We start from the raw sequence: 27,553 nt of genomic DNA on the forward strand, positions 1-27,553 counted from the left end.
TTACATATGAACCTATGAACCTATAAAATTGTGAAACACACTAATTGCTTTCTAACGACTTCAACTACGAAGGTCATACAATGGTTAAAATATTCTGGTTTTACTTATAAAAAAGGGTCTTTAAGTGATTTAATAAGATTAATTTCTATTTACCATGGATAACAGTTAAAAATTCCTAACACTGAATGTATGATAGACCCTTTCAATGTGAAACTTCTTGGAACATGAACTTTTTACGACCCTAAATGAGGTACATTCCTGATAATGCAATAAAACTTGAGAGGTATGAGTGCTACAGCTTTTCATCATAACTAATCACGTATTTGCTGTACTGTCTGTGTCCCTTCTAACAAGCGGCCGGGAAGTTGGGCGGGACGCAGTTTAAAACAGCTGCAGTGACCCTGCAGCCCTCACTTACATGCGTCTCTGTGCAGATGCAGGATGGACCTTATGCCATTTTTTTCTCGGATAATAAGCCTTTATTGTAAAGATCAGAATTATATAAAGTTCACTGCAGGTTCAAGTAAAGTGTCAATATCGTTTTAAAGAATTAGCGGTGGAGGAAGTTCAACCAGAAGTGAACCCCATGTCTCCTCTCAGGGAAAGTGGGTGCTAGCTGTTCAGCTTTAAGGTAGCAGTCTTTGAAGAAAACTGGTGAAGCTGGTCACGAAGATGCCAAGTAAACTCCCTAACCCCGAGAAGATGTCCATTGGTGCAGATGAAGGGGATCCCGGGTACAGTGATGACAGTTTGCGCTGCCCCCTCTGTGCTGAGATTTTTCAGATCCCGGTTACGCGGGAGTGTGGCCACAACCTCTGCTGGGGCACTAATGAGGATCCCGTCTGTCCACGGTGTATGAAGAAGAGCCCAGATATGAAGTTCTCCGTTAATCTACCGCTGGGTAAAGCGAAACGTCAAACCCAGGGTTCGAAGCTACTTGTGAACTCTAGGGCTTTGGTTTCGAGACACTCGGACACCGGTGTCCGGACCGGTCTGGACAAGAAGGGCAACCCTCTCACCGGGACTAACGACATCACAGGGGCTGAAGAAACATTGCTCGGTGACAACAGGCAGGAGGTAATAAATCAGTAGCTAGGATTTTGTTTTCTACCACTAGGAAAGGAGATAACTTATACAGCATTGAAAGCGGCGGTCAGAGCCATCCTAGTTTTCATACACATTCCTTTCCTAACGTTTGCACTTAAATGTTTAAAAATGTATATTATACTAAGACTGATTTTATCATACCGCTTTAATGATCTTCTGTGATGGGTCTTACAAACGCTAAACACCCCTAACAAGTAATTACCCCAAAGGCACATTTACCAACATATTGTCTTGCGATCAAGAAGTGAGCACCACGTCTCCCCTAAGGGAAAGTGGGTGCTGGCAGTCCTAGAGGGCTAAGACCACCAAATCATTGAAACTAATGATTAGTTTTAGGAAAATTATGGTAACCTGTGATGCGATGAGAAACTGATTTTAAAATAATTGGTCGGTATTTTTTATTTCTTTCATTTCCTGTTTTCAAATAAGTATACTTGAGTTTATTGTACAGAATTGAACCACACCCTCCTTTTCAGACCAATCTCTTTCAAAAGGAGTTTGTATTCATCCTGACTCACCCAAAATAAACTTATTCTATTTCAATGAAACTGTTACTTTCCTGTTTATCACTAGCCTACATAACTAACCAAAAGCATGCTTGAACACAAGTACCTTGGTCTTGGTAAAACACTTCCTTTCAGAAATCACATCAGCATTATGTTTGCAAAAGTAATCAAAATTCTCTTACTCTCTTTTCTTAACTACCTCACCAATGAATCCAGAAAAGCTATGGCAAACAACATATTTATCCAAAGGGTATAAGATATCCTCTCAGTTAGTACCTTATACTGCACATATAGTACTTCTAAAATCTTCTTCTTTTGACTTTTCCCAGCTAGGGGTTGCCACAACGGAACAATGGTCCGCAGAATGATTGGCAGTGGAGTTTTACGGTGTTGAGTTGCCAGCCTGGTGCCCAACCTTCCATTGGAGGCACAAACACACACCCACTCACACCTAGGGCCAATTTAGAGTGTCCAATCCACCTACTGCATGTCTTTGGGATGTGGGAGGAAACCAGAGCACACGGAGGAAACCCACGCAACTGCAGGGAGGACATGCAGACTCCACATAGAAGGCATCTCAGCCGAGAGTCGAACCAGGGAACCTCTAGCTGTGAGGTGGCAATGCTAACCACTGCACTACCACAGCTGCCCCATTGTACTTCTAAAATATAATCAAGAATTAATGCCAAATGTAGATTTATTTATGTTTCACCTGCACTCGATCATCACTGACTTACCCTGCACAGCCTGTTCCACACTCTTCTGTCCACCCTTACATTTAAAATGCTTAACAGTTCCATCCTTAAGAAACAAACTTGACATAAAATCCTCCCCTACTGTCTCAGAAGGCAAGACAATAATACCCTAAATCTAGTCCATCCCCATTTGGGCCTTGTGACATATGAAAATCCCTTTAGAAAAACTTTCCCTGCAAACTGGAACCATCTCTAAGCACATCTCTGTCGATTTATGGAGTACTCACAGTTAAGGTAAGAACTAAAGGTACACCTAAAAATCATATGTAATTGTATGTGCTTTATATACAAAGGATAATCTACACTTCCAATCTATACTCATTCTTGTTCCTATATTAACACTTAAACCATAGCTCATAAAGATTTTTATCAGATGTCAGAGAGACTATGTTCTCGTGAAACTATGTAAATTTAATTCTGCTCCAGTGCTTGACTGTACCCACTCCAATTATCAATAACTTTTCCTGTTCTGTATCTTCTTTTTTACTAACCTTCTACTCTCTCTCTCTCTCTCTCTCTCTTGCTTCAGTTCTCGGGCCCTACATCTGTTTCATTTCCTGAGTCTGAGTTCTGTCCTGATTAAAAACAAAACAAAACAAAAAATAATAATAATCTGTACATGTAGTATGTACTTACAGGAATCCTTGATACTTTAATTCATTAAACAACAGAACATTTTAGCCTACACAAAAGTTGTGCAACCAATTTTATATATTTGTGTAATATATTTTATTGGAATGTTTTGCTTCTACATTTCTGCCTTTTGCAGTTGGACCATGGCTGAAAAACATGCAAGGAGCAAATGTTCCCCTGGTTAATAAAGAATACATAAATAAATAAATAATATTTCAGACTGTAACATATTTGTCAGCTAGATTTAAGCCTCATAAGACCTGTAACAGAAACTGTGTCAAGGAATTGCCATTTTATGATGTCTCAACAATGGCAGAGGAATTGTATTTGTTCTTGTGTGTATTTAGAAAAAAATATTTAACTGTATTGTTCTGGGAAACATAGCAACCCTGTATGTGATGAAATGTAAGAGATGTTTCTAGCTCAGGAAATTAATTGTTTTAATTGCAGGAAGGGCAAAAACAGAGCAATGACAAAACTCTTGAGTTAAGCTCAAGAACAAGTGACGTGGATTCCCAAATTTACTAGCAGGTAGTCTTTCTGCTGTTGTCTCCTTTTTTCTATATGTTAGAAAGCTGATGGAATGACTCCAGAGCCAGACTATGGTCAAATGGGGCACCAGGCATGGTAATGAACTGCCCCCCCACACACACACAGCTATTCCAGTATACCATTAGTTGGCTGTATCTCCCCAGTTACCATAAAACAATCTTCAAACCAGTCAGTGTGCATGGTATGCATTTTTTTATTTTTACAATTATCACAGAGATTTGGGTTTAATTTAAAAATATTTCATGTTTAAAGCAAAACAATGACAGACATTTGCTAAACAAAGAGTTTCACACTGAAAACAGACAACATGAGCAACAGTAAATTTACCTTCCCTTAATACTCACACTTACTAAAACTGCATCTGGCAAACCATGTTCTAGGACTCAAAGCATATAGTGAAGCATTAATTAGTGTCTATGTGAAGGATGCAGGAATTTAAAAAAAACAAAAACAAATGTGTGATGCATTTGCTAACAGCTTGAAGCAGTCACTACATGCAGGCATCCTTTTTTCAGGGGCAGCCCAGGAGCACTGTCTGGTGAAGGGACTTGGTCAGAGACGAAGGCTATGGGAATCAAACCGTGTATCACAGAAGCTGCTCATAACTTTACTCATCTGCACTAAGTACTGGACAGACTGTTGTAGTCTAACACACTTCTTGTTACACTTGTGTGCCTGAAAAAAAAAAACAAAGTAATTAAAATGTATTCACAGTTAGAATACTAACATTAAAGTTATAGACTTCATGCTGTCCTGTTTATTTATAGATAGATAAGAAACACATTGTTAGCAGTCAACAAAACAACGAACCTATGGATCATACCATCACACACAGGTTGCTAATTATACCCTTCTAAGGGATGGCATAAATAATTTCCAAGCACCTGTTCCCACAGATAGCATTGACAACTATACTAAGATATAGATAAATGTCCTGTACAATCACGTATACAAATGTAGTGACACTGCTGTACCTGATAGGAACAAAACAAGATCCTCAAGAAAAACAAGACTCCCAGGTGGATATCTAGCATGAATAAGTTATACAACAAGAGGAATATGTTGCTGTCAAAGAATAAAAAAGAGAGGTCCCAGCACTGGAAGAACACCCTCCTCTGCTTGAACTAACAAATAAGACAGCTTATAAAACCCTCTAAGTGCAACTTCGAAAAAATTTAGCAATTATAGCTAAGGATAACCATAAGGCATTCTTCAGCTATATCCGTAAACTAAAAAGTAGGACCCAGACGCATGCTGAACTAGCTGCGGATGGTATCACGTGCACTGATCCTGTGAAAAATAGCTAACTTATTAGCTGTCAGGCTTGGCAAAAATTTCACCCCCCTGTCCCCTCCAAACATTACACAAACATTCCCTCTACATCTTCCCCACCTTGCATCTCCAAAGAGCAAGTCATTAATGCTCTCTCTAAGGCCAAAAACATAGCCTCTATAGGACCGGGTGGCATCTCAGGTTGCATTTTAAATGCTCTAAAACATGAGTTAGCAACTCCATTAGGTGTTCTCTTCAACCACAGCCTGAGTACTGGTTTTGTCCTTGCTGAATGGAAAATAGCAACCGTTAACCCCTTTCATAAAGGGGGTACAGCAACAGACCCTGGGAATTGCAGACCCATAAGCTTAACCAGCGTTATCTGTAAGGCCATGGAATGAGTCATCATGGATCTTATAAATAAGGATATAGGTGATCTCCAAACCCTTGATCTTACACAGTTTGGTTTTGTCAAAGGCAGGTCAAGCCTGTTAAACCTGGTGGACTTCTTTGATAACATCACCAGAGCTGTAGACGAAGGTAAATCTATACACACAGCCTACTTTGACTTAGCTAAGGCCTTCGATACAATCCCACATTTGAGCATCATTGATAAAATCTCCCAGCTGAGTATCAGTCCTTATGTTGTCAGGTGGGTTGCTACCTATCTCACCGACAGATCACACTCAGCCAGAGTTGGGGACTTTACCTCAGCCAGCAGACCTGTCACTAGTGGAGTTTCACAGGTGTCAGTGCTGGACTCCTGTTGTTTGGAACATACTTCTCAAAAGTTCAGGCCAAAACAAAGGGGCTATGGCTGACTTAGTTTGCTGATGACTGCAAATTAGGTGCAATCACTGAATCCACAAATGATGTCAATATATGTACTTCAAGAGGGACTTACACAAACCAATGATTGGTGCCAAAGCCATGAACTCAAACTCAATGCTAAAATGTGCATTATCATCCCCTTCAGTAAAAAACGATATCCCTGCAGACCAACATATAAATAATAATACCCTAAGTAATAACTCAGCAGTGAGAGATTTGGGAACGCAAGTTGACTGTAGCCTAAAGTTTGACCACCATGTGCCTCCTGTGGTAAGAAAGGCATTCTATGTTGCACACCTCATTAGCAATGACATTGCATCAAGAGCAAAAGAGGTCATAACTCCCCTCTACTAGACCCTTATCAGGCCAATAATTGAGTACAATGCTCCTTTTGGTATCTATCTTACTAGGCACCTGCAGCAACTTGAGAGACCTCATAGATTTCTAACCAAGAAAATTCAGGGTGTCCAGCACGTCATACATTGACAAACTGAAGTCACTGCCACTGTACTCAGTAGTGTACAGACTACTTGAGGAGACTTGGGCCTCACCTACAGAGCAATCTTGAATCCATACCTAATGGGAATGCTGCACATCCGCAAGTCAAATGGGCAGAGACACCCGCTCCAGGGATCTTAACCTGGCCTGCGACAGATATGTCTCTCAGAGGTTGCCACTCCTCTGGAATAGGCTGCCAGTTCACATCAGACAGAGCCCCTCTATGACCCTGTTTAAGTGTAGTTTGGATGACTGGATGGGAAGCCATAAATTCCTGCCAGGGATTTCACCTATGACCCTCCAAGATATGGGCCATTGTTGATAACTAAGATCTCGATTTTTGGCAAGATCCTTTATATTGGGTTTCTCTGGGATTATATTGGGTACACACGGCTAAGCTTATAAAGAATTTCAGGTCAGTAATCCAGTAACCACTTCTGAACTAATGAATCTATGAACATGGCTCATATAATGATGTTACTGTTTGCTACAATCACCTCCTTCCATTACACCATAATTATGGTGGGTTGCAGGAACTAAGCATTTATATACGTAAACAACCATCAATTACAGCCACTTGCATGACCGAATACCTCAGATATCTGCCTGAGAAGTCAATGAATGTATTTATAAATAATGTGTCAGAAATGTATCTCAGTTCTCTGCTATCAAAACCATGTAGTGGAACACATTACAACCCCCCAGCTTTCCAAAAAATAAGAAGATACAGTGCCCAAAGCCAACCAGTAACACAAAATGTAATGTTAGGCACTCAAGGAAGGAGTAAGCAAATGTAGTATATCACACCGAACTTTAATAAACTGATACACATAAACACTTTAACAATATCACCATGTTTTCATCTCCCAATATACAGACTTCATCAGATGCCTAATAAAATTCACAAATCCAGTTCCTTATAACACACGAGAATGTAGAAACCACCAATGAAACAAAGCATCAAATTATTCAATTAACCTATCACCATTCTCCATTCTAAACAAATGAATAAATAAGTAAAAAAAATGTCTGTAACCAGTCATTGTATAGTAATTGTATGGTAAAAACTTACACGATAACCTTTTTAAAAATGTAAAACTGAAATTCTTCCTAAAAAACTTTCATGCAGTAAAAATTCCATTTCTCAGTACAATAACCCCATCTAGTGGAGAAACGTATACAACATTTAAAAACTATTAAAATTTTAAATATTATATAACCTACTAAAAAGAAATAGAAAAGTTAAAAAGCTATTGTATACGTGATTAAAGAATTGTGTATGATCTTAACAAAAGTAAGACACTTTCAATCCATATTCAATGACAACATTAGCCCCTTATAAAAATAAGCTTTCCAAATAGTATACATTCAAAAGGTTATTTATGTATAGACCTTATTAAAATGACCTTCCTAAAATGGCCTTCAAATAATGATGGACCTAAAATAAAATTTGTAATAAGGGAACAAAAACATATGAAGAATATATAAAATGTTAAATCACATAAAAAATTGCCATAACCAAACAGTCATTGTATAGTAATTGCATGGTAAAAACTTATATGATAACCTTTGACTGTTTGGTTATAGACTTTTTTTACTTATTTATTCATTTGTTTAGAACGGAGAATGGTGATAGGTTAATTGGATAATCTGATACTTTGTTTCATTTGTGGTTTCTACATTCTTGTGTGTTATAAGGAACTGGATTTGTGAATCTTATTAAGCATCTAATGAAGTCTGTATATTGGGAGAAGAAAATGTGGCGATATTGTTAAAGCATCTATGTGTATCAGTTTATTAAAGTTCATTGTGTTATATTACGTTTGCTTACTCCTTCCTTGAGTGCCTAACATTATATTTTATGACCCCCGACCCTTCTCAACTTCTCAGCTTAAATCAGAGACAAAGACTCTAACATCAGAAATATATTTTAAATGTTTCTCTTGTATACTTAGAACATTGCTAGAATAAAAAGCTTTGCATTAGCAAACATTTTCTAAAGAATACAAAGGCTGCCACTCATGCCTATCACTATTTAGTAACTGAAGTCCTCAACAATTTATCAGAAAATTAAACATTTTACAAAGAATGGGCAACAATACCTCTCAGCTTCTTTGCTCAAGAGTTGTGGACAAAGCAAAAAATCACGAGGGAACAAAGGTCCTGGTTGTTAATATCATTGTGTTCTGTTTGCTAAATATGCAAACTCACTGTACAAAGTTTCCCTTTTCAGGGATCACCCAGGGGCATTGTTTGGTACACAGTAGGCAAATAGAGGTGGAATGATTCAAACCCTGTACTTTTCACTGTAGGAAGGAGTTGGTTAACAGTGTAATATTGTAACTGCCAGACAGCTGTAATTAATTTTACTCACATTTTCTGAACAACAGCTGTGAAACTCTAATGACTAGCATTACTGACTGACTGATATCCTCAGTGATTTGTCATAAAATGAAGAACAGAAGGAATCACTGGCATTTAGTGCAATGGATTAAGGCTCTGAGCTCTTAATGAGCTGCTGCCTGTAGCCAAAGAGTATGGTGTTTGATTCTTTCTAGTTCCATTTGCATACTGTGTGACTTTCATCAAGTCACTTAAAGAGATAGTGCTCTTGGTGAACAAAGTGTGTATTTTCTGTATACTGCTGACTAACTGTAATCCTCAGGAAGAACCATACCTGAACTTTCTGTCTGTAATGCAGTAAGCTGCCATCCATAATACAGTAGTAATCCATCTCTGGAATGGGCTATGAATCAGTAAGTCATCCACAATGCAGTAGTGTGGAGACAGAAGGAGATACACACACACACACACACACACACACACACACACACACACACACACACACACACTCAGTTTCTCTTGATAACTGCACCTCTGTATTTTAATCTGGCACATGTCATACTAGTAATCCTTTGTCTGACACCTACATTATCACCATAACAGCTGATGCAACATTACACAGGTATTGCTGACAGATTTTCTTTAATCAGGAATCTATCTAAAATCAGTTTTATTACTTTTTTACGCATTTCTGTATGGTTTGTCTGAGTACTTGTTTGTCTGATTTATGTTATGTTAACATCTTTATATATATAATGCACACTTTATCCAGTTGCTCATTGCTTATGCCCCATAGCTTATTAAATCATTATATATGCTGTTTTTATTTTATAAATTAAAATAGAGGTATGAGAAATCTATATTATGACCGTACTTCCATATATTTCTGTATTTGGATCTTTTGTCCCTGGGATTCCCTTCTAAAGAGGGTCTGCTGCAGAGTAGGATGCTCCCAATCTACAAACAGTGCACAAAGGCATGCGTGCAGGCACACACACACACACACACACACACACACACACACACACACACACACACACACACACACACACACACACACACACATGCACACATGCACACACGCATGCACACACATGTATATATACACACACATGCGCACACACAGTTACACACACACACACACACAGACACACACACACACACACACACACACACACACACACACACAGATACACACATACACACACACACACACACACACACACACACACACACACACATACACACATACACACACACACACACAGATACACATACACACACACACACACACACACACACACACACACACACACACACACACACACACACACACACACACACACACACACACACACACACACACACACACACACACACACACACACACACACACACACACACACACACACACACACACACACACACACACACACACACACACACACACACACACACACACACACACACACACATACACACACACACACACACACACACACACACACACACACACACACACACACACACAAATACACACACACAGATACACACAGAAATACACAACCAGCACACGTGCACACACACACACACACACACACTCTGAAAATGAAACCACACACTGCAATCTTACTCTGCTGACTCCATCTGAAACCATTGTTCTGATGCTATAAGAAAGATCCTGACCACTCTCGATAAACCACATCTTCTTATTTGACCAGATCTCTCCTTCCTATATTAAACAAATCTCCTGCTTGTTCTTTGTAGGGTGGACGTGCTGAAGCTGAAGTGGACGTGGATGTGTCCTGTTCTGAAATGATGTTGCCTATGATGCGCAGACTTGCTTCAGCTCTGCATGCCATGTGCTTCTGGATTATAAGGTAGTGGAGCTTTTTTTCTCTTTTTTTTAAAGTCCAGGCCCTAGGCTGCTGCCTAGGTCACCTTGTGCTGGATCCAGCCCTGAATGACCCTGGAAAATGTGAGGAAAATCACAAGGTAACATATTTCGAGATGAATCAAGTATACAAGTTAGTCATAATTGCAGACTTGGTGTGTCAACATTTTTTTAAGTTGCTATTTTGCAATGTGTCTGTATAATCTTCTAGTAACTTAGCTCAGTTAAAGTTTTCCTGGGTCATAAATTGGGTTGTGGTAAGATTCAGCTATAGTCTGCCAAGATGGAAATTATTCAAAGAGGACCTAACCCTATTAGTAAGGGTGCTAATTCAGAGTTCCTTTTAGGCAAGGAATTTGACAGTATACAAGAAGAGTGCACCTTCATCTCAAACTCAAATTCCTGAGGGGTGCCCACAGAAAACTTGTTTGAAGATCTAATGGGGAGAGAAACGTTGATGCCATGAGAGAGGGAGACTAATTTAAAATGTGATGTCTGTACTTTTCTTTCTTTATTTTCCTAGTTCAGACTGTACCACAGTTGTAAACTATATTTAAGGTAGGATGTGCAACAGAAAACACACTGTGAATGTACCTTTGTAAGATGTAACAGTGATAGGAAATTGTATTTGTTTTCCTGTGTTGTATGGAGGAAATGTCTAACTATTCTGCTAGCAAAAATGCAGAAATTGTGTCTTGAAATTTAATCAATGTTTTTAATTCAAGAATAAAGTACTTGCTTGCTTGTAATTATAGGAAGGCCATAATATGGAACAGTCAGATTGTAAAAGGATTAGGTACCAGAACATAAGAGCAGCAAACTCTGGGATTCATAAAAATAAAACACACTGTGCAATCCTGTTTCTCAGAGAATTATTCAGTGCATTACAAAGGAGTGAAGAAGCCACTGGCTTGTAGCACCACATTGACTGTGCTGGATAAAGTGACATGTAAATGCAGTGGTCAAACTGCGTGGATAATTCAAATTAGCTTTGGGCACCTCCCTGAATCTTTTGCCCAGAATGGAATAATATGGCAGAGTGAATCAAAGTAAAGTTCTACCTCACTATTTGTGGAGTATAACAATAAAAATGTATATCGTCTTATGATGATGTGGGCCCATTACTGTCAGGACAGCTGTTAGAACTGCAAAGTTATGTGCAGGCAGGTGTTTTTGTAGCTGCCTGTGCAAAAACATCACATGAATTTGTAAGGGGTGCAATAGCATGGTAAATTTGAACTGTGCTATGGTCAATTCAGAGGCACAGTAATGAACCCATATTGAGCTTTTGCTCAGCATGGCTTTTTATGTCTCTGAATTGTATTTTATTACTGTAGCCACTATTAAGGCTTCCTGGCAAAGCCACAATAGTGCTTAAGTAATGTTTTATCTGAATCTTGTCCAGTATGAAATCATGCAATTACTCCTAGCTTGTCTTTCTATTGTTTCTTCTGTAGGAGAAAAATTGAGTTAATTACCTCTGATTCCTGTAAAAGAAAAAATAATGTTAATATATTTTGAGCTGAATCGAGTATACAAGTCAGTCCTGCTCATTGACCTTGGTGTATCCACATCTGTGTAAGTTGCTGTTTTGCAATCTACCTGTAAAATATTCTGTTAGCTCGGAAAAGTATTCTTCTAGCTGGAGTCAACCAAGTTATTTGGCTTACCTGGAGATTTCCTTTTAAGTTACTGTCTGTACTATTAAATATTTTCTGTTTTGTCCAAATGCATATATCTCTGCAAATATAACTTGCATGTGTATTATCTAACATTTTCTAAGTTATTTTTTTTAAATTCACTTTTAAGATTGTGTCGCTGGATATTTTTTATGAATAATTATTATTATTATTACCACAGGAGTGGATATCATATAGGCGGTCAAGCTGCAGGACTCTGTCTCTAACTCCCCAGGCTGCTCTGCACATTATCATCTGTGTTTTCATTGTATTGGCTACTGACAACGAGGGGCATTGTGACTGGCAGGGCCCTCACCTAATCTAGGATGATGGAAAATCTACCTTTCCATGGTAAAAACTGTAAGGAATTGAAGAATTCTATCCAGACTTCCCTGGAAGTTATGTGTGACCTTCCCTGGGAATTGTGAGAGCAAGCATTTGTTCACATGAGAGACAGAGTGTGTGTGTGTGTGTGTGTGTGTGTGTGTGTGTGTGTGTGTGTGTGTGTGTGTGTGTGTGTGTGTGTGTGTGTAAGTATATGCAATTTATTTATTTAACATTTGTATAACGGGAAAGTCTGACTGGGTCAGGAACCCATTTTCAGTGGAGGCTGGGGAGAAAATCTCCAAATGATACACGAACAAGATAAAAAACAGGTATTAAAGCACACATTAATAATAATTGAATACTAAATATATACAGAGAGGTAGATACAATAATAAATGCAAAACAGAGAGGTACATATAATAATAAAACATGTACTAAATTAAAGAGGTAGATTGCAAACTCTTTTTTTACATACATCAGGTAGGAGTATGGTAAAGAATGAGGATCAGAACATCAGGTGCAAGTAGATGCTTAGAAGGATGGGAACATTAAGGGAGTAGAAATATGGAAAGTCTGTTGGTCCAATATGCTCGTGGTTAGATAAAATTCCTGTTTTAGGGATAGAAATGAACACCCCTAGAGAGTGAATGGAGTTCACTTGTTTGGGAAAGAGGAGGGGTGAGTCTGATGACAATGAAAATGTGTCTTTAGGGTGTGCTTGAAATTGTTAAAGCTCTCAATGGTAGTAATGTCTGTTGACAGAGAGTTGCAGAGCTTGGTGGTGGCATGACAGTATAGGTACTGTCTAGCTGTTTTGTTTGGAATGTAGACTGTTAGGAGTTGTTTGTTTTCAGAGAGGAGGGATCTTGTAGGTATGTAGGGTTTTTAGAACAGATTTGAGGGCTGGGCAGCTATCAGGTGTATATATAATTTTATGTGCAGATGACAGCTATAGTAGGTTTAGGTGTTGTGTGAGTTCAAGCCAATTTAGTTCTTTCAGAGCTAGGCAGTGGTGGGAAGGGTTGGGGTAACCTGTGGCAAATTTGATAATTTTATGATAGCAGGATTGGAGCTTGTTTTTAAGAGAAGATTGTAAATTGGTGTATAAGGGGGCTGTGTGTAAGAGTGAGAGAAGCAAATAGGTATTGGGGAGGGTTTTTCTGGTGCAGCTATCCAAGAAGTTTTTATCTGTAGAGTGTTCCTAGTTTGATGTGTGTTTTTTTAATGCTATTGCAGATGTGGTGATCAAAAGTTAATTTGTTATCTATGGTTACACCTAGAAGCTTAGCGGTGGAAACTGTTTCAATTTCTGTGTTATCCTGTGAGAATATTTTAAAGTAATTTGAGATTGGTTTTGTTGAGAAAAGCAGGGGTTTTGTTTTTTTAGGATTAAAAGTAGCTGGGCTTCTCTCAGCCATGTCTCTATTGAAGTGAAGGTGGCTTGGGTGAGTTGCTGGAGTTGTTGTATGTTACTGGAGGATGAAATTATGGCAGTGTGATCTGCGTATTGGATAATAGAGCTAATGGATGTTGAGGTGTGAAGGTTGTTGCTTAAAACATTGAAGAGTAAGGGTCCAAGTATGGACCCTTGTGGTACTCCAGTTATATGGGTTTGATAGTGGGATCATTTATTTTGCCATTTAATGTACTGTTGGCGGTTGGATAGGTAGCTTGAAAACCATTGAGGGATGGTGGGGTGCAGCCTATAATGAATAGCTGGAGGGGCAGGTTCATAACCCAGAGATTGCCCATGCTCTGGAATAGACTTCCCATACGTGTCATGCAGAGCACCTCACTGGCCCTCTTCAAGAGAAATCTTGATGAGTGGATGGGAAATAGAAAGTTCACCTCGGGGATCACTCCAGTGGCTCTACTTGATAGAGGCACTGGGAACTAACGTTGGGTGGCCCGATACCAGGGCACTTCTATGGGCTAGGCTTGTAAAGGCTCCAGGGCTATTAGCCTAGTATACACCTATGAACCTATAAGACGTTTGTTATGGGACACGGTGTCAAATGCCTTTGACAGGTCTAGTAGTAAGACAGAAGTGATATTACCAGAGTCAATAAATTTGAACACAGTGGCCATGAAGGAGATTAGGGCAGTGGTGGTGCTGTGTGATGGACAAAAAACATGTTGGGTAGGGGTAATTAGTTTGTTTTGGATGAGTTGCTTATGTATGCATTTTTCTAGGAGTTTGGAAAGAGGAGAGAGGATAGAGATTGGTCTATAATTGGATAGTTCAGTGGAATTGTCCCCTTTATGTAAAGGGGTGATAATTTTTTTCCAGAGGTTAGGGGCAATGGACTCTGCTATAGAGTGATTTATAAGGATACTGACAGAATATGCTATAGCTTCTGCAGCAGGTTTTAAGTATTCAGGGTGGAGGTTGTCAGAGGAGAGGGAGCATGGTTTTAGTTTTTGAAGTAGTTTTTGAATGAGAGAGGTAGGGACAGGTGTAAGAGAAAAGGGGATAGAAGATGTAGTACTGTTTTTTGGGGAATTTGAAGGGCTTTGTTTGTTTGTGCAGGAGTCTTGAGATAAGGGTAGAGGGGGTCAGAGATGGGGCTTGAGGTAGTTGTGGAGGTGGGATTTGTTAACAGTTTGCTGATGCTATTTATAAAGTGAGAGTTAAACAAGCTGGCTATCTCTGAGGGGGTTTTATGAGGGTATGGTGATGGAGTTTGTTTAGAGCCTGGGGTAAGCAGGTTTGAGATGTGTTTCCAAAATTGTTTTGGGTTGTTTTTGTGGTTTGCCAATTGATTGGAAAATGTATGTTTTGTATCAAAGTTCACTAGTTTTTTTTTTTTTTTGCTTTATTTCACAGCTGTTTATATTTGATTAGGTTGGCATCAGATTTGTTATTGTGCCATTTATTCCATGCTTTATCTCTGTCTTGTAGAAGTTGTTTGGTATTTTGTGTTAGCCAGGTAGCACGGGTAGTTTTTATTATTTTGGTGTAGAGGGGGCCTAGGCTGTCGAGGGTGTTTAGAAATATATTGTTGAAGTATTCAATGGCCTCTTCTAGTGGTAGTGTTTTAAGTTAGTGTGTTTTAGGATTTAATCAGACTTTTGCTGGTCAAAGTTTCTAATATTTCTGGTAGTTTTGTATGTATGGGTTCTTATAGTTTGTATTGTGGATCTATATATGAATATGGATAGGTGGTCGCTAAGAGTATTGAGTAGAGTGCGGGGAGTAGAGCATTTGTCTGTATTAGAAACAAGTATCTAGTCAAGAGCTGCACCTAGGGTATTGCTGTTATGCATAAGGGTGACACTGGTAATGAGCTGGGTATAACCATAGAGGTTTATGCTATTTTAGTAGGGGAGTCCATCATTAGATCCTGCCAGTTAATGTTGATATCTCTCAAGATTATAGTCTTGTTACTGACGTTTTTCAGATATTCAGGAGAGGATATCTTCCATAGTTTGGTTGTTTTGCACAGGGGGTATTTATAGACCAACAGTGCATAGTTGCTTTTTTTATTAATTTGTAGGATTCCAATTAGAATTTCAGCATTGTTAAAAGCTGGTATTTCTTTAGAGAAAGGAGCAATTGTGATGGTGTTGGGATAGATTAAGGCTACCCTGCCACCTTTTTTCTTGGTTCTGTCTTTTCTGAGTATATTATAGCCTGGAGTTGTTATTTCAGTATCATAGATATGGGGTTTTAGCCAAGTTTCAGTGATTACTAGGATATCTGTGGTGTATTGACTTAACCAAGCATGAAATTCTGTGGTTTTGTTACAGATACTGCATGTGTTTAGGGTTGCTAGAAGAATATTTTAAATGTTCAGGCTTTTAGCAGAGGAAGCTGTAGTTGGGGGCCCTGGGTTGGGGTGGATGTCTTCACACAGAGATAGAGTATGTTGTTTGTAGAGGTAATGGTTGCGGTATGGAGTAGATTTATTGTTGCAGACTATTATGTAGAAGGTAGGTTTACTAATGATTGTGTCTGGAAGGAGTAAAAGTTTTGAGAGGTACAAAAAGTGATATTAAATTAGGCTGACTGATATGTTACTATAGCTTTTTGTGGGGTGTCATGATGTAGAGGAAGAGTAGAGTGTGTAATTGTCACAGGGGTTGGGGAATGGTTTGGGAGGTGATGTAGATTAGGAGACTGCTATATAATGTTAGAAGCTGGTTAGGGAGACGGTAGTACAATTTTAGTAACATGGTGTAGTTTGAGTTCTAGGAGGTAGGAGCATTGGATGGGGCTGTAAAGTGCAGATTGTGAAGATTTAAGGTGGAGGTAGTGAATAATGGGTGGGGTTGTAGTGTTGATTGGATGTGTGGAAGCAGGAGTGTTTGTAATTGGACAACAGACTTTGTCAGTGACGTCTTCACAGTGAGGAGGAGAATATGAGAACAGGGAAAAGACAAAAACAGGTTTAGTGTTCAATCTTTCCTCTATAGCTTTAACTGACTTGCAACAATCTTTATTAAAGAGAGGATTGTTGTTTGTGCCTCCACAAAAGGCTAACTTATCTGAAGTTCTCAAGGACTTGCATATGTTTGGTAGAACTCTCACAGTTTGGTAATTCTAATTTGAATGTTAATGAATGTATTTTTAGGAAACCAAGTACTTACATTCCACCAAGTAATTCTACAATAGATCTTTTTGTAGATGTATGTGAAAAACAACTTAGAGATGTATTTCATAACAGGCATGCTAATAATTTTGTAAATTTGCCTGTAGAAGAGACACAGGCTTTGGGTGAACTTAAGCATATGAATGCCATTGAGATATGTTCTGCAGATAAAACGGGTGGGATTGTTGTTATGGATGAAGGTCATTATAATGAATGTATGCTTAGACATCTTACTGATACTTGCACATATATCATTATATCTGCCACTCTACTTCAAAGTATTATTGAAAAGGTAGAATTTTTGATTTTTGATCTTCTCATAACTGGCATGATTAATGAACAACTTTTTGACTACTTTAAAGTGGAGCAAGCTGTAGTACCTGTAATTTATGGCCTTCCTAAGGTGCATAAGAACCTTTTGAGTCCACCAATGCAACCCATAGTATCTGGCAGAGGCTGGGTCACAGAGTCCCTCTCGATATATGTTGAGAAAACTCTGCATACTATTCTAGATAAGTGCCATACTGTTTTGAGAGACACTAAGACTTTTCTTAATGAATTGAGTAACCATAGAGAAATCTTGTTTGGTTATTCCATTTTTGTGACATTAGATATAGAATCATTATTTACTGTAATACCCAATGAGTGGGGTATTGATAACATCAAAGAGTTGATGCATGATAATGATTTTTCTGATACTAAAGTGAATCTTATCTGTATGTTACTTGAGATAATTCTTGAAAATAATATATTTATCTTTGACAGTACATATTACATACAGAAGGTTGGCGTAGCTATGGGCACAGCTTGTGCCAACAGCTACGCCAACCTGTCTTTGGTTAACTGGGAGACAAAATATATATTGTCCAACAATGTTTTTTTCTACCTACATTGGTTGGTATAAATGTTTTGTGGATGATATTTTTTTGCTGTGGCTTGGTACAGAAGCCCAATTGCTAGAATTTTTTTGTTTTCTGAACCAACTGAACTTTTTGAAGTTTACCCATAAATATTCAACTACTGAGATAGATTTTCTTGATGTTAAAGTCACAAAGGATGATCTCTGTACTGTATCAACTACATTATTTAGAAAGAATGTTAGGAAGAATAATATACTGCACTATGGGAGTATGCATCCCAACCACACTAAGTTAAATGTACTTAAGGACCAGATTTTTCACATTATACGACTCCATAATGATAATGTTAAGCATAGCCCTTGACAATCTTAAGCAAGAGTTTATTGAGAGAGGGTATGATAGTAAGACTATGGAAACTCACATAGCAGAGGCATGGCGGTATAGAAAAGATAGATGTAGACCTTTCTTCTCCCCTTCCAATACTAATGCATCTAGTAGTGGGATCTCAGCTATTAATGCTGCACCTGTCGATGAAAGTACCTTTAGGTCCAACGGCAATGATAAGATTGGGATGCCACTAACATTTGCTGGTGACATCCGTTTAGCATGTGAGGTTGTTAAAAACAACTGGAATATTTTATCCACTGTGCATGAATTGAAGGGAGTGATAGGCCATGAACCAGCCTTTACATTTAGAAACAATAGGACACTTAAACAACAATTGTGCTATAAGTCTAGTTATATTCATCCCTACCGTGTATCTGATAGACTGGGTATATATATTTGTAGAAGGTGTGCAACATGCAGCCACATACATATGGGAGGTCAATTTACCCATCCATCCTCAGGTTTTAAAATAGAAAGTAATTTTTATGCAGATTGCCTAACCCAAAATGTTGTTTATTTTTGTTACTGTGTGGTTTGTTTTTCTTATTATGTAGGTAAGACCAATAGAGTGTTCAAGAACAGACAGAGATATTAGAAACAACAAAGAAAATAGTGCTTTAGCTGTACATGTTGCTAAAGAAGAAGAAGGGCACAAATTTAAGTTTCTAGTGTTGGAAGTTGTTCGTAGTACCATGAGGGGAGGTGACATTAGAAATAAAACAGAATCTAATGAACAAAAGTGGATCCTGAAGTTTCAAGCTGAAAAACCTCCAGGTTTGAATAATAGAGTTTCCCTTAAGCCCTTTCTTAAGGCTAAGGCTGTGAAACACTAATTTTTTACATGTATGTGTTTATATATATATATATATATATATATATATATATATATATATGTGTGTGTGTGTGTGTGTATTTTTCTATATACCTCTTAAGAAGTTTTTAGTGTGTATATATTTGTATTTTTATCTATAGATTTTAGTAGTATTTAAACATATTTACAATCACATTTACGTGCAACTCTATTTATTAATTTATGTTTTTTCTACACATATTGTATTGTGACTTTCAGAGATCTGTTTTAATTATTATGATGAACTTTTAATTATGATGTCATTCTCATTCTCATTTTTGATTGGTTGTTTTGAATCTTTTTAAGAGCAATTAATGTGTGTTTCTGTGTTTTGTCTGATGAAGCAGATTGTATATGTGAAAGCGCTCACCCCTGCATTGGAATAAAGGAATTTGTGTTTTCTACTTTGCCTTGTGGAACCTATTTGCTTTTGTTCAAAATTAATGACTTAAAATCCTGATTTTGAGATGAGTTTCTTAGTACTAGAATGGGATGGACTTTAGATATAGGTGACCTTTGACCTCTTTTTATGGATATGCAACTGTGGAGTTACTGTATTTAAGTAAGGGGTGTAGACAGTACAGGAGAGTTTGCCCCTGCAAGAAAACAAAAATATTGGTTTTATGACTGTTGTCTGTTTCCAGGAAAATACTTACTACTGATTAATTCAGTTTTGATGATTTTCTTGCATTTCCAATTTATGTTTTTTTTTAATTTAATACTCTAACTAAAATCCCTGGTTTATATACTGTTATACCATCTTTTTATAATTAGTAGGAATTACACAGTGTATGTGGCTTGCAGACAGCTACTTATAATGTGATTTTTTTACATTGCAGTTAATGTTCTTATCTATTTTCTTTTCTTCATTTCTTAGGTTTTATTATATTGCTGAAAACACAGTCCTCAGTATTTTGGAGTCTTACATCCCCTTTCTGTTTGGTAAGTCATATAACTTTAATTTTACATTCCTGTTCTAGACATTTCTGTCTTACTGTATTTATCTATTTAATGCATGATGGAGTGGATCCTACCTTTTTTAGTAGCTTCCTTGAATCTCTCACTGACCTGACAACTCCTCAAATATTTATTCAATCTTATATCACCTTTCTTATGTTGTAATTATATAAATACTGGCCACACACCTGTTTGTGTGTCTGCATGCACTGCTTAAGATTTCAGATTATTTTAAAATGCAGAATATTTGTACTGCTGTTTTCAGTCACTCATTTTTCTACTCTAGTCCAAGCGAAAGTATTTATTTTATATGACTTAAGCAGCTGCTAACAAAATAAGGGCTTCATCTTGCCCATTATGTAATGAAATTCCCTCCCATGTTGTTAGACACCTGGGTGATTGTATAGCATATAGTGCTGTATAACTTTAAGAATGGGCAGTTATTCCTATTGGGTATGTGTGTCACCTGATTATCTCAGCAGTACCTGGCAGTTGCAGTAAAGAATTAATCGTGGGAAGACCACACATCTGAGGTGTCTGTGTCTTTAATGAGCATCCTTTTACATATTCATGTTTCACGGTGTCAAAAGGGTTAAAAGTAAATGTTTGCTTATTTTTCAAGTTGTCTGTCTTCTAAAGTGAAGAAATATAGTTTACAGCTCAAATTTTGTTTGTTTTTGGAAGTAAATTTGACATCTTGTCTTTTAGATAACTTATAAGAATTAAAAGAGACTGTTAATCATTTCCTACAGTTGAGGATATGGTCTCAAATTATAGATTCATACGTTCATAGGTATTTACTAGGCTGTTGATCTGTGAGGACCTTAAAAAGCCTAGCTTTACATTCTCATTTTTTCTAGCTCTTATATTTTATGTATGAATAACCTAGAGGGTTGGGACATTTACTCATTTCTCCTATACACAAGAGACATGGGATGTGACTTACGCATTTCCCATCCAGACATACAAATTACACGTGAATGGAGTAAGAGAAGTAATTCACTTTATGTGGAATGGAAAATGATTCCATTGAAGAAGTATTTTCTGTGATATATAACTATCCCTCCAGTGTATTATTTTAATGTTACAGAAGAGATTGACTTGTGAATGTGTAGATCTGACAGGACAGGGTCAGATGAGGCTGTCTATGTGAAGCAAAGGTTAACTGTCAGTAGCCTGTAGCATACCAAGAAGAGAGACAAAATGATAACAACAAAAGACAGAGAATGCCAAATCCACGGGCTCTTAAGACGCCAATTACACCTAACAAAACCAGTAGCTGACAAGTGTAATGCTACTGAAATAAGAAAATATCGACCACTCTAATATCGTTAAAACTTCAGTTTAATGTCAAAATTGGTTAAGCGCTTTCACCCGCTGCAATAGGGGCTTCATCAGAACAGCACTGAAAGAAACTGTTACAATTTAAATAACTGTTTTTGTGCCAATAATATGAACATTTAAAACAACATATACTCATTAAAAATATTTTTAAACTCATCCTATTAATTCTAATACAATAAAGTACTGTATTTACAAAAATCATTTAAAAAAAACTATTGATAGGTTTAAAAATGCTTCTCTAGTATTTAATACTGCTCAGACAAGCTCCACGTGGGTTTACAGAGTGGTCCTAGCAGCAAGGAACTCGAAAAAGCGACTACCTTCTGGATTTAAGTATCTTTGCTTTTTTTTCACTGAAAATAGCTTCTGCTGCTTACTTTGAACTAGCCTGAACTGTTTTTTTACTGATTACTGCATTTATTTTAAAATCTGCACTTAAAGTTACATTTAGTCGAATTTAGTCGAAAGTTTGCTTGTTTGTTTGTTTAATTGAACTGTGGAGGCTGCCCACTAAAGTGTGCTAGCCTGTGTAACTAATTTATCACTGTCTCTGCATTTTCTGTGTATTTCTACAAAAAAAAAAACAAAAATAATCCTTGTTTTCCCGCCTTTCTCGACTAGTTTAGACCAGTATACAGGCATTGCTGTATTCTGGGCTGTGGTGTAGTTCCTGTGTTGTCCATTACCTTACTTGGATAGAAGGAAGTTTCTTTGCTCACCAGTGGGAGTGGGGAGCCTTGAGCAGCCTACCTGTCCTTGGGGGAAGTGACCTCAGCACAAGAAGCTGTTAGTAATTGGTTGTTTGGGACCATTCCTAGCTCTTTTGTAGTTCACTGCTTAAAATCCACCTCTGGGCATTTTTTTCTGGCTATACTGCTCAGACAAGCTCCACGTGGGTTTACAGAGTGGTCCTAACAGCAAGGAACTCGAAAAAGTGACTACCTTCTGGATTTAAGTATCTTTGCTTTTTTTCACTGAAAATAGCTTCTGCTGCTTACTTTGAACTAGCCTGAACTGTTTTTTTTTACTGATTACTGCATTTATTTTAAAATCTGCACTTAAAGTTACATTTAGTCGAATTTAGTCGAAAGTTTGCTTGTTTGTTTGTTTAATTGAACTGTGGAGGCTGCCCACTAAAGTGTGCTAGCCTGTGTAACTAATTTATCACTGTCTCTGCATTTTCTGTGTATTTCTACAAAAAAAAAAACAAAAAATAATCCTTGTTTTCCGCCTTTCTCGACTAGTTTAGACCAGTATACAGGCATTGCTGTATTCTGGGCTGTGGTGTAGTTCCTGTGTTGTCCATTACCTTACTTGGATAGAAGGAAGTTTCTTTGCTCACCAGTGGGAGTGGGGAGCCTTGAGCAGCCTACCTGTCCTTGGGGAAGTGACCTCAGCACAAGAAGCTGTTAGTAATTGGTTGTTTGGGACCATTCCTAGCTCTTTTGTAGTTCACTGCTTAAAATCCGCCTCTGGGCATTTTTTCTGGCTATACTGCTCAGACAAGCTCCACGTGGGTTTACAGAGTGGTCCTAGCAGCAAGGAACTCGAAAAAGCGACTACCTTCTGGATTTAAGTATCTTTGCTTTTTTCACTGAAAATAGCTTCTGCTGCTTACTTTGAACTAGCCTGAATTGTTTTTTACTGATTACTGCATTTATTTTAAAATCTGCACTTAAAGTTACATTTAGTCGAATTTAGTCGAAAGTTTGCTTGTTTGTTTGTTTAATTGAACTGTGGAGGCTGCCCACTAAAGTGTGCTAGCCTGTGTAACTAATTTATCACTGTCTCTGCATTTTCTGTGTATTTCTACAAAAACAAAAAACAAAAAATAATCCTTGTTTTCCCGCCTTTCTCGACTAGTTTAGACCAGTATACAGGCATTGCTGTATTCTGGGCTGTGGTGTAGTTCCTGTGTTGTCCATTACCTTACTTGGATAGAAGGAAGTTTCTTTGCTCACCAGTGGGAGTGGGGAGCCTTGAGCAGCCTACCTGTCCTTGGGGGAAGTGACCTCAGCACAAGAAGCTGTTAGTAATTGGTTGTTTGGGACCATTCCTAGCTCTTTTGTAGTTCACTGCTTAAAATCCGCCTCTGGGCATTTTTTTCTGGCTATACTGCTCAGACAAGCTCCATGTGGGTTTACAGAGTGGTCCTAGCAGCAAGGAACTCAAAAAAGTGACTACCTTCTGGATTTAAGTATCTTTGCTTTTTTTTCACTGAAAATAGCTTCTGCTGCTTACTTTGAACTAGCCTGAACTGTTTTTTTACTGATTACTGCATTTATTTTAAAATCTGCACTTAAAGTTACATTTAGTCGAATTTAGTCGAAAGTTTGCTTGTTTGTTTGTTTAATTGAACTGTGGAGGCTGCCCACTAAAGTGTGCTAGCCTGTGTAACTAATTTATCACTGTCTCTGCATTTTCTGTGTATTTCTACAAAAAAAAACAAAAAAATAATCCTTGTTTTCCCGCCTTTCTCGACTAGTTTAGACCAGTATACAGGCATTGCTGTATTCTGGGCTGTGGTGTAGTTCCTGTGTTGTCCATTACCTTACTTGGATAGAAGGAAGTTTCTTTGCTCACCAGTGGGAGTGGGGAGCCTTGAGCAGCCTACCTGTCCTTGGGGGAAGTGACCTCAGCACAAGAAGCTGTTAGTAATTGGTTGTTTGGGACCATTCCTAGCTCTTTTGTAGTTCACTGCTTAAAATCCACCTCTGGGCATTTTTTTCTGGCTATACTGCTCAGACAAGCTCCACGTGGGTTTACAGAGTGGTCCTAGCAGCAAGGAACTCAAAAAAGTGACTACCTTCTGGATTTAAGTATCTTTGCTTTTTTCACTGAAAATAGCTTCTGCTGCTTACTTTGAACTAGCCTGAACTGTTTTTTTACTGATTACTGCATTTATTTTAAAATCTGCACTTAAAGTTACATTTAGTCGAATTTAGTCGAAAGTTTGCTTGTTTGTTTGTTTAATTGAACTGTGGAGGCTGCCCACTAAAGTGTGCTAGCCTGTGTAACTAATTTATCACTGTCTCTGCATTTTCTGTGTATTTCTACAAAAAAAAAAACAAAAATAATCCTTGTTTTCCGCCTTTCTCGACTAGTTTAGACCAGTATACAGGCATTGCTGTATTCTGGGCTGTGGTGTAGTTCCTGTGTTGTCCATTACCTTACTTGGATAGAAGGAAGTTTCTTTGCTCACCAGTGGGAGTGGGGAGCCTTGAGCAGCCTACCTGTCCTTGGGGAAGTGACCTCAGCACAAGAAGCTGTTAGTAATTGGTTGTTTGGGACCATTCCTAGCTCTTTTGTAGTTCACTGCTTAAAATCCACCTCTGGGCATTTTTTTCTGGCTATACTGCTCAGACAAGCTCCACGTGGGTTTACAGAGTGGTCCTAGCAGCAAGGAACTCGAAAAAGCGACTACCTTCTGGATTTAAGTATCTTTGCTTTTTTCACTAAAAATAGCTTCTGCTGCTTACTTTGAACTAGCCTGAACTGTTTTTACTGATTACTGCATTTATTTTAAAATCTGCACTTAAAGTTACATTTAGTCGAATTTAGTCGAAAGTTTGCTTGTTTGTTTGTTTAATTGAACTGTGGAGGCTGCCCACTAAAGTGTGCTAGCCTGTGTAACTAATTTATCACTGTCTCTGCATTTTCTGTGTATTTCTACAAAAAAACAAACAAAAAAAATAATCCTTGTTTTCCGCCTTTCTCGACTAGTTTAGACCAGTATACAGGCATTGCTGTATTCTGGGCTGTGGTGTAGTTCCTGTGTTGTCCATTACCTTACTTGGATAGAAGGAAGTTTCTTTGCTCACCAGTGGGAGTGGGGAGCCTTGAGCAGCCTACCTGTCCTTGGGGGAAGTGACCTCAGCACAAGAAGCTGTTAGTAATTGGTTGTTTGGGACCATTCCTAGCTCTTTTGTAGTTCACTGCTTAAAATCCACGTTTGCATAGCTTTGTGCGGTCGTACGCATAGCGCAGCGCCGGTTAAACAAGGTTAAACTTTTTCTGGCTCCGCCAAGTCTGCTCTTCAATTTTTCCCTTAGAACTGTTCTACTTGCAATCTAAACAGCCTATACTCTATCTGAAAAGCTCAGCACTTGCTCCTAAAGCATTTTGTATACAGGTAAAGCACTCTTAAACAAACAAAAGTACTTCATTCACCTAAATTCTGTTGAGTACCCATTTCCCTATAGGTCCTTTCTGACTCAGTTACACAGCAATCTTTTTCACTATTTCTAGCATGTCGAAGGGTCAGTTGCTGGCGTCCTCTCCTGTTCAGCTGGTGAATCTGGGAATCTTGAGGCAATGTTACAATTGCCTCATGTACACAGACAACCCTCTCCTCCTCCCAACAAATACAAATATATGCGAGAGATGCAACTATATAGCCAAACTGGAGGCTGAGCTCTCTCAATTCAGTACTGGCAAGACCAGTCAGGAGGAGAAGGTAACCACGCACACCACAAACCCAGTCTCACATAGAACTATCACAACTGCAAACCAAACACATAAACACACAAAAACATACTCGGAGGCACTGATTAAAAATCTACCAAAACAACAGAGGCCTCCAAAGCAGACACCCAAGCAACCACCACCTCAAGACTTAGCACATGCAACACATAGTTCACAAAGTCAGTGTGCTAAACAGTCACAGCCCTTAAGGCCAAACAACATGCCAGACACACTTGTAATAGGTGACTCCATAGTCAGGCACACTGACGTCCCGCTCACCAGACTGAACAAGGAGAGGGTCACAGTAAGCTGCCTGTCAGGAGCTAGAATCCGCCACATAACACAAGCACTCAGGTCACTCCACAGCAAGTACAAATATGACTCAGTCATTGTACATGCCGGTGTGAACGACCTGAGACGTACCTCCCTGGACTACATGAAAAGAGACATAGAGGAGCTCTCTGATTATGTAGCCCAGGCCGGTATGACCCTGACCCTGAGCAGCATCTTACCCTCACCAAGAATGATGCCACAGTACAAAGACAAAATGATCAGTTTTAACAATTGGCTTAATTACTGGTGTCATTCTAAGGGGATCCAATGTCTGTCTGCTTGGGATGACATGCTTGACAAGCCACGCTGCTTCGCAAGGGATGGCTTGCACCTGTCACCCTGGGCTTCGGATATTGGCCAAGGCTCTTGCCACCCCATAGTGCCTTTTTAGGCAAGGCTCAAATGACAAACCTACCTCCCTAGAAAACACAAGTGGAAAAAACTAAGGGTAATGCTGCTCAATGCCAGAAGTCTAAACCTCAAGATGCACGCCCTCAAGCCCTCCTCAGTATGGAGAACATCGATGTCTGTGCAGTGACTGAAACCTGGTTCAAGGCTCCTGAGAGCACCCCAGCACTATCAGGTTTTACCTCATATCATGCTTTCCGCCCCAAAACTTGGACCGAACCACAAAAGGAGGGAGTATCCATTTTCATCAAAGATACCCACACCTCCAGGTTAGTGGCAACGCACAAAGCATCGGAGACTATCCAGGTGCAACTAACCATAGGCAAAACTGCCTTACAGTTTGTAGCATGCTACAGACCACCCTCTCAAACTCAGGAACCCCACACAGCCTTCCTGAAGACACTGGAGAGTATGAATGTCTCTCCAAATACCATCATTTTGGGAGACTTCAACTACCCAAACATAGACTGGGAACATTACTCAAGCCCCAACACCCTAGCCCAAAGGTTCCTAGAATTCATAAACTCAAATGCAATGGAACAACTAGTCACCATTCCCACAAGAGGAGACAATATACTAGACCTGATCATCACAAACATGGGGACAAAATGCTCCACACCAGAAGTACATCCCTCTTTGGTAAGATCAGACCATAAATTAATCTCACTGGAAATCCACATCCCGCCCCCACCCCCTGCACAAAAGACCACAGTGAAGAACTTCTCAAAAGCAAACTTCACACTTCTTAAGACTGAAGTGGTATCTTTCAAGGCCCCTGGGCCAGTGGAAACCACAACCCACACTGCTGAATCCTTTGCAAATGCCTTCTATGGGCACCTTCAAGAATGCATGGATCATGCAATCCCAAATAAAACCAAGACCCATTCCCCAAAGGCAGGCGCCCAGTCTGGTGGACCCCAGCCATAAACAAACTTTACAACAGGAGGAGGAAGCTACTACA

General features: G+C 38.8%; 1 protein-coding gene across 1 annotated transcript in view; it reads left to right on the forward strand.

Annotated features, from left to right (window-relative positions):
* The first annotated feature begins 435 nt into the window (after positions 1 to 435).
* LOC122814486 overlaps positions 436 to 27,553 on the forward strand; it is a 466,448-nt gene continuing 439,330 nt past the window's right edge. The window contains exons 1-3 of the mRNA XM_044087061.1: positions 436 to 1,077; positions 10,265 to 10,377; positions 19,964 to 20,028. Coding sequence (XP_043942996.1) covers positions 673 to 1,077; positions 10,265 to 10,377; positions 19,964 to 20,028 — 583 coding nt within the window. The 5' untranslated portion in view covers positions 436 to 672. The remainder of the gene's footprint in view (positions 1,078 to 10,264; positions 10,378 to 19,963; positions 20,029 to 27,553) is intronic.

Source organism: Protopterus annectens, chromosome 10.part0, assembly GCF_019279795.1.
Source record: "Protopterus annectens isolate FY-2018-M chromosome 10.part0, PAN1.0, whole genome shotgun sequence".
In the NCBI taxonomy this organism is placed as follows: domain Eukaryota; kingdom Metazoa; phylum Chordata; order Ceratodontiformes; family Protopteridae; genus Protopterus; species Protopterus annectens.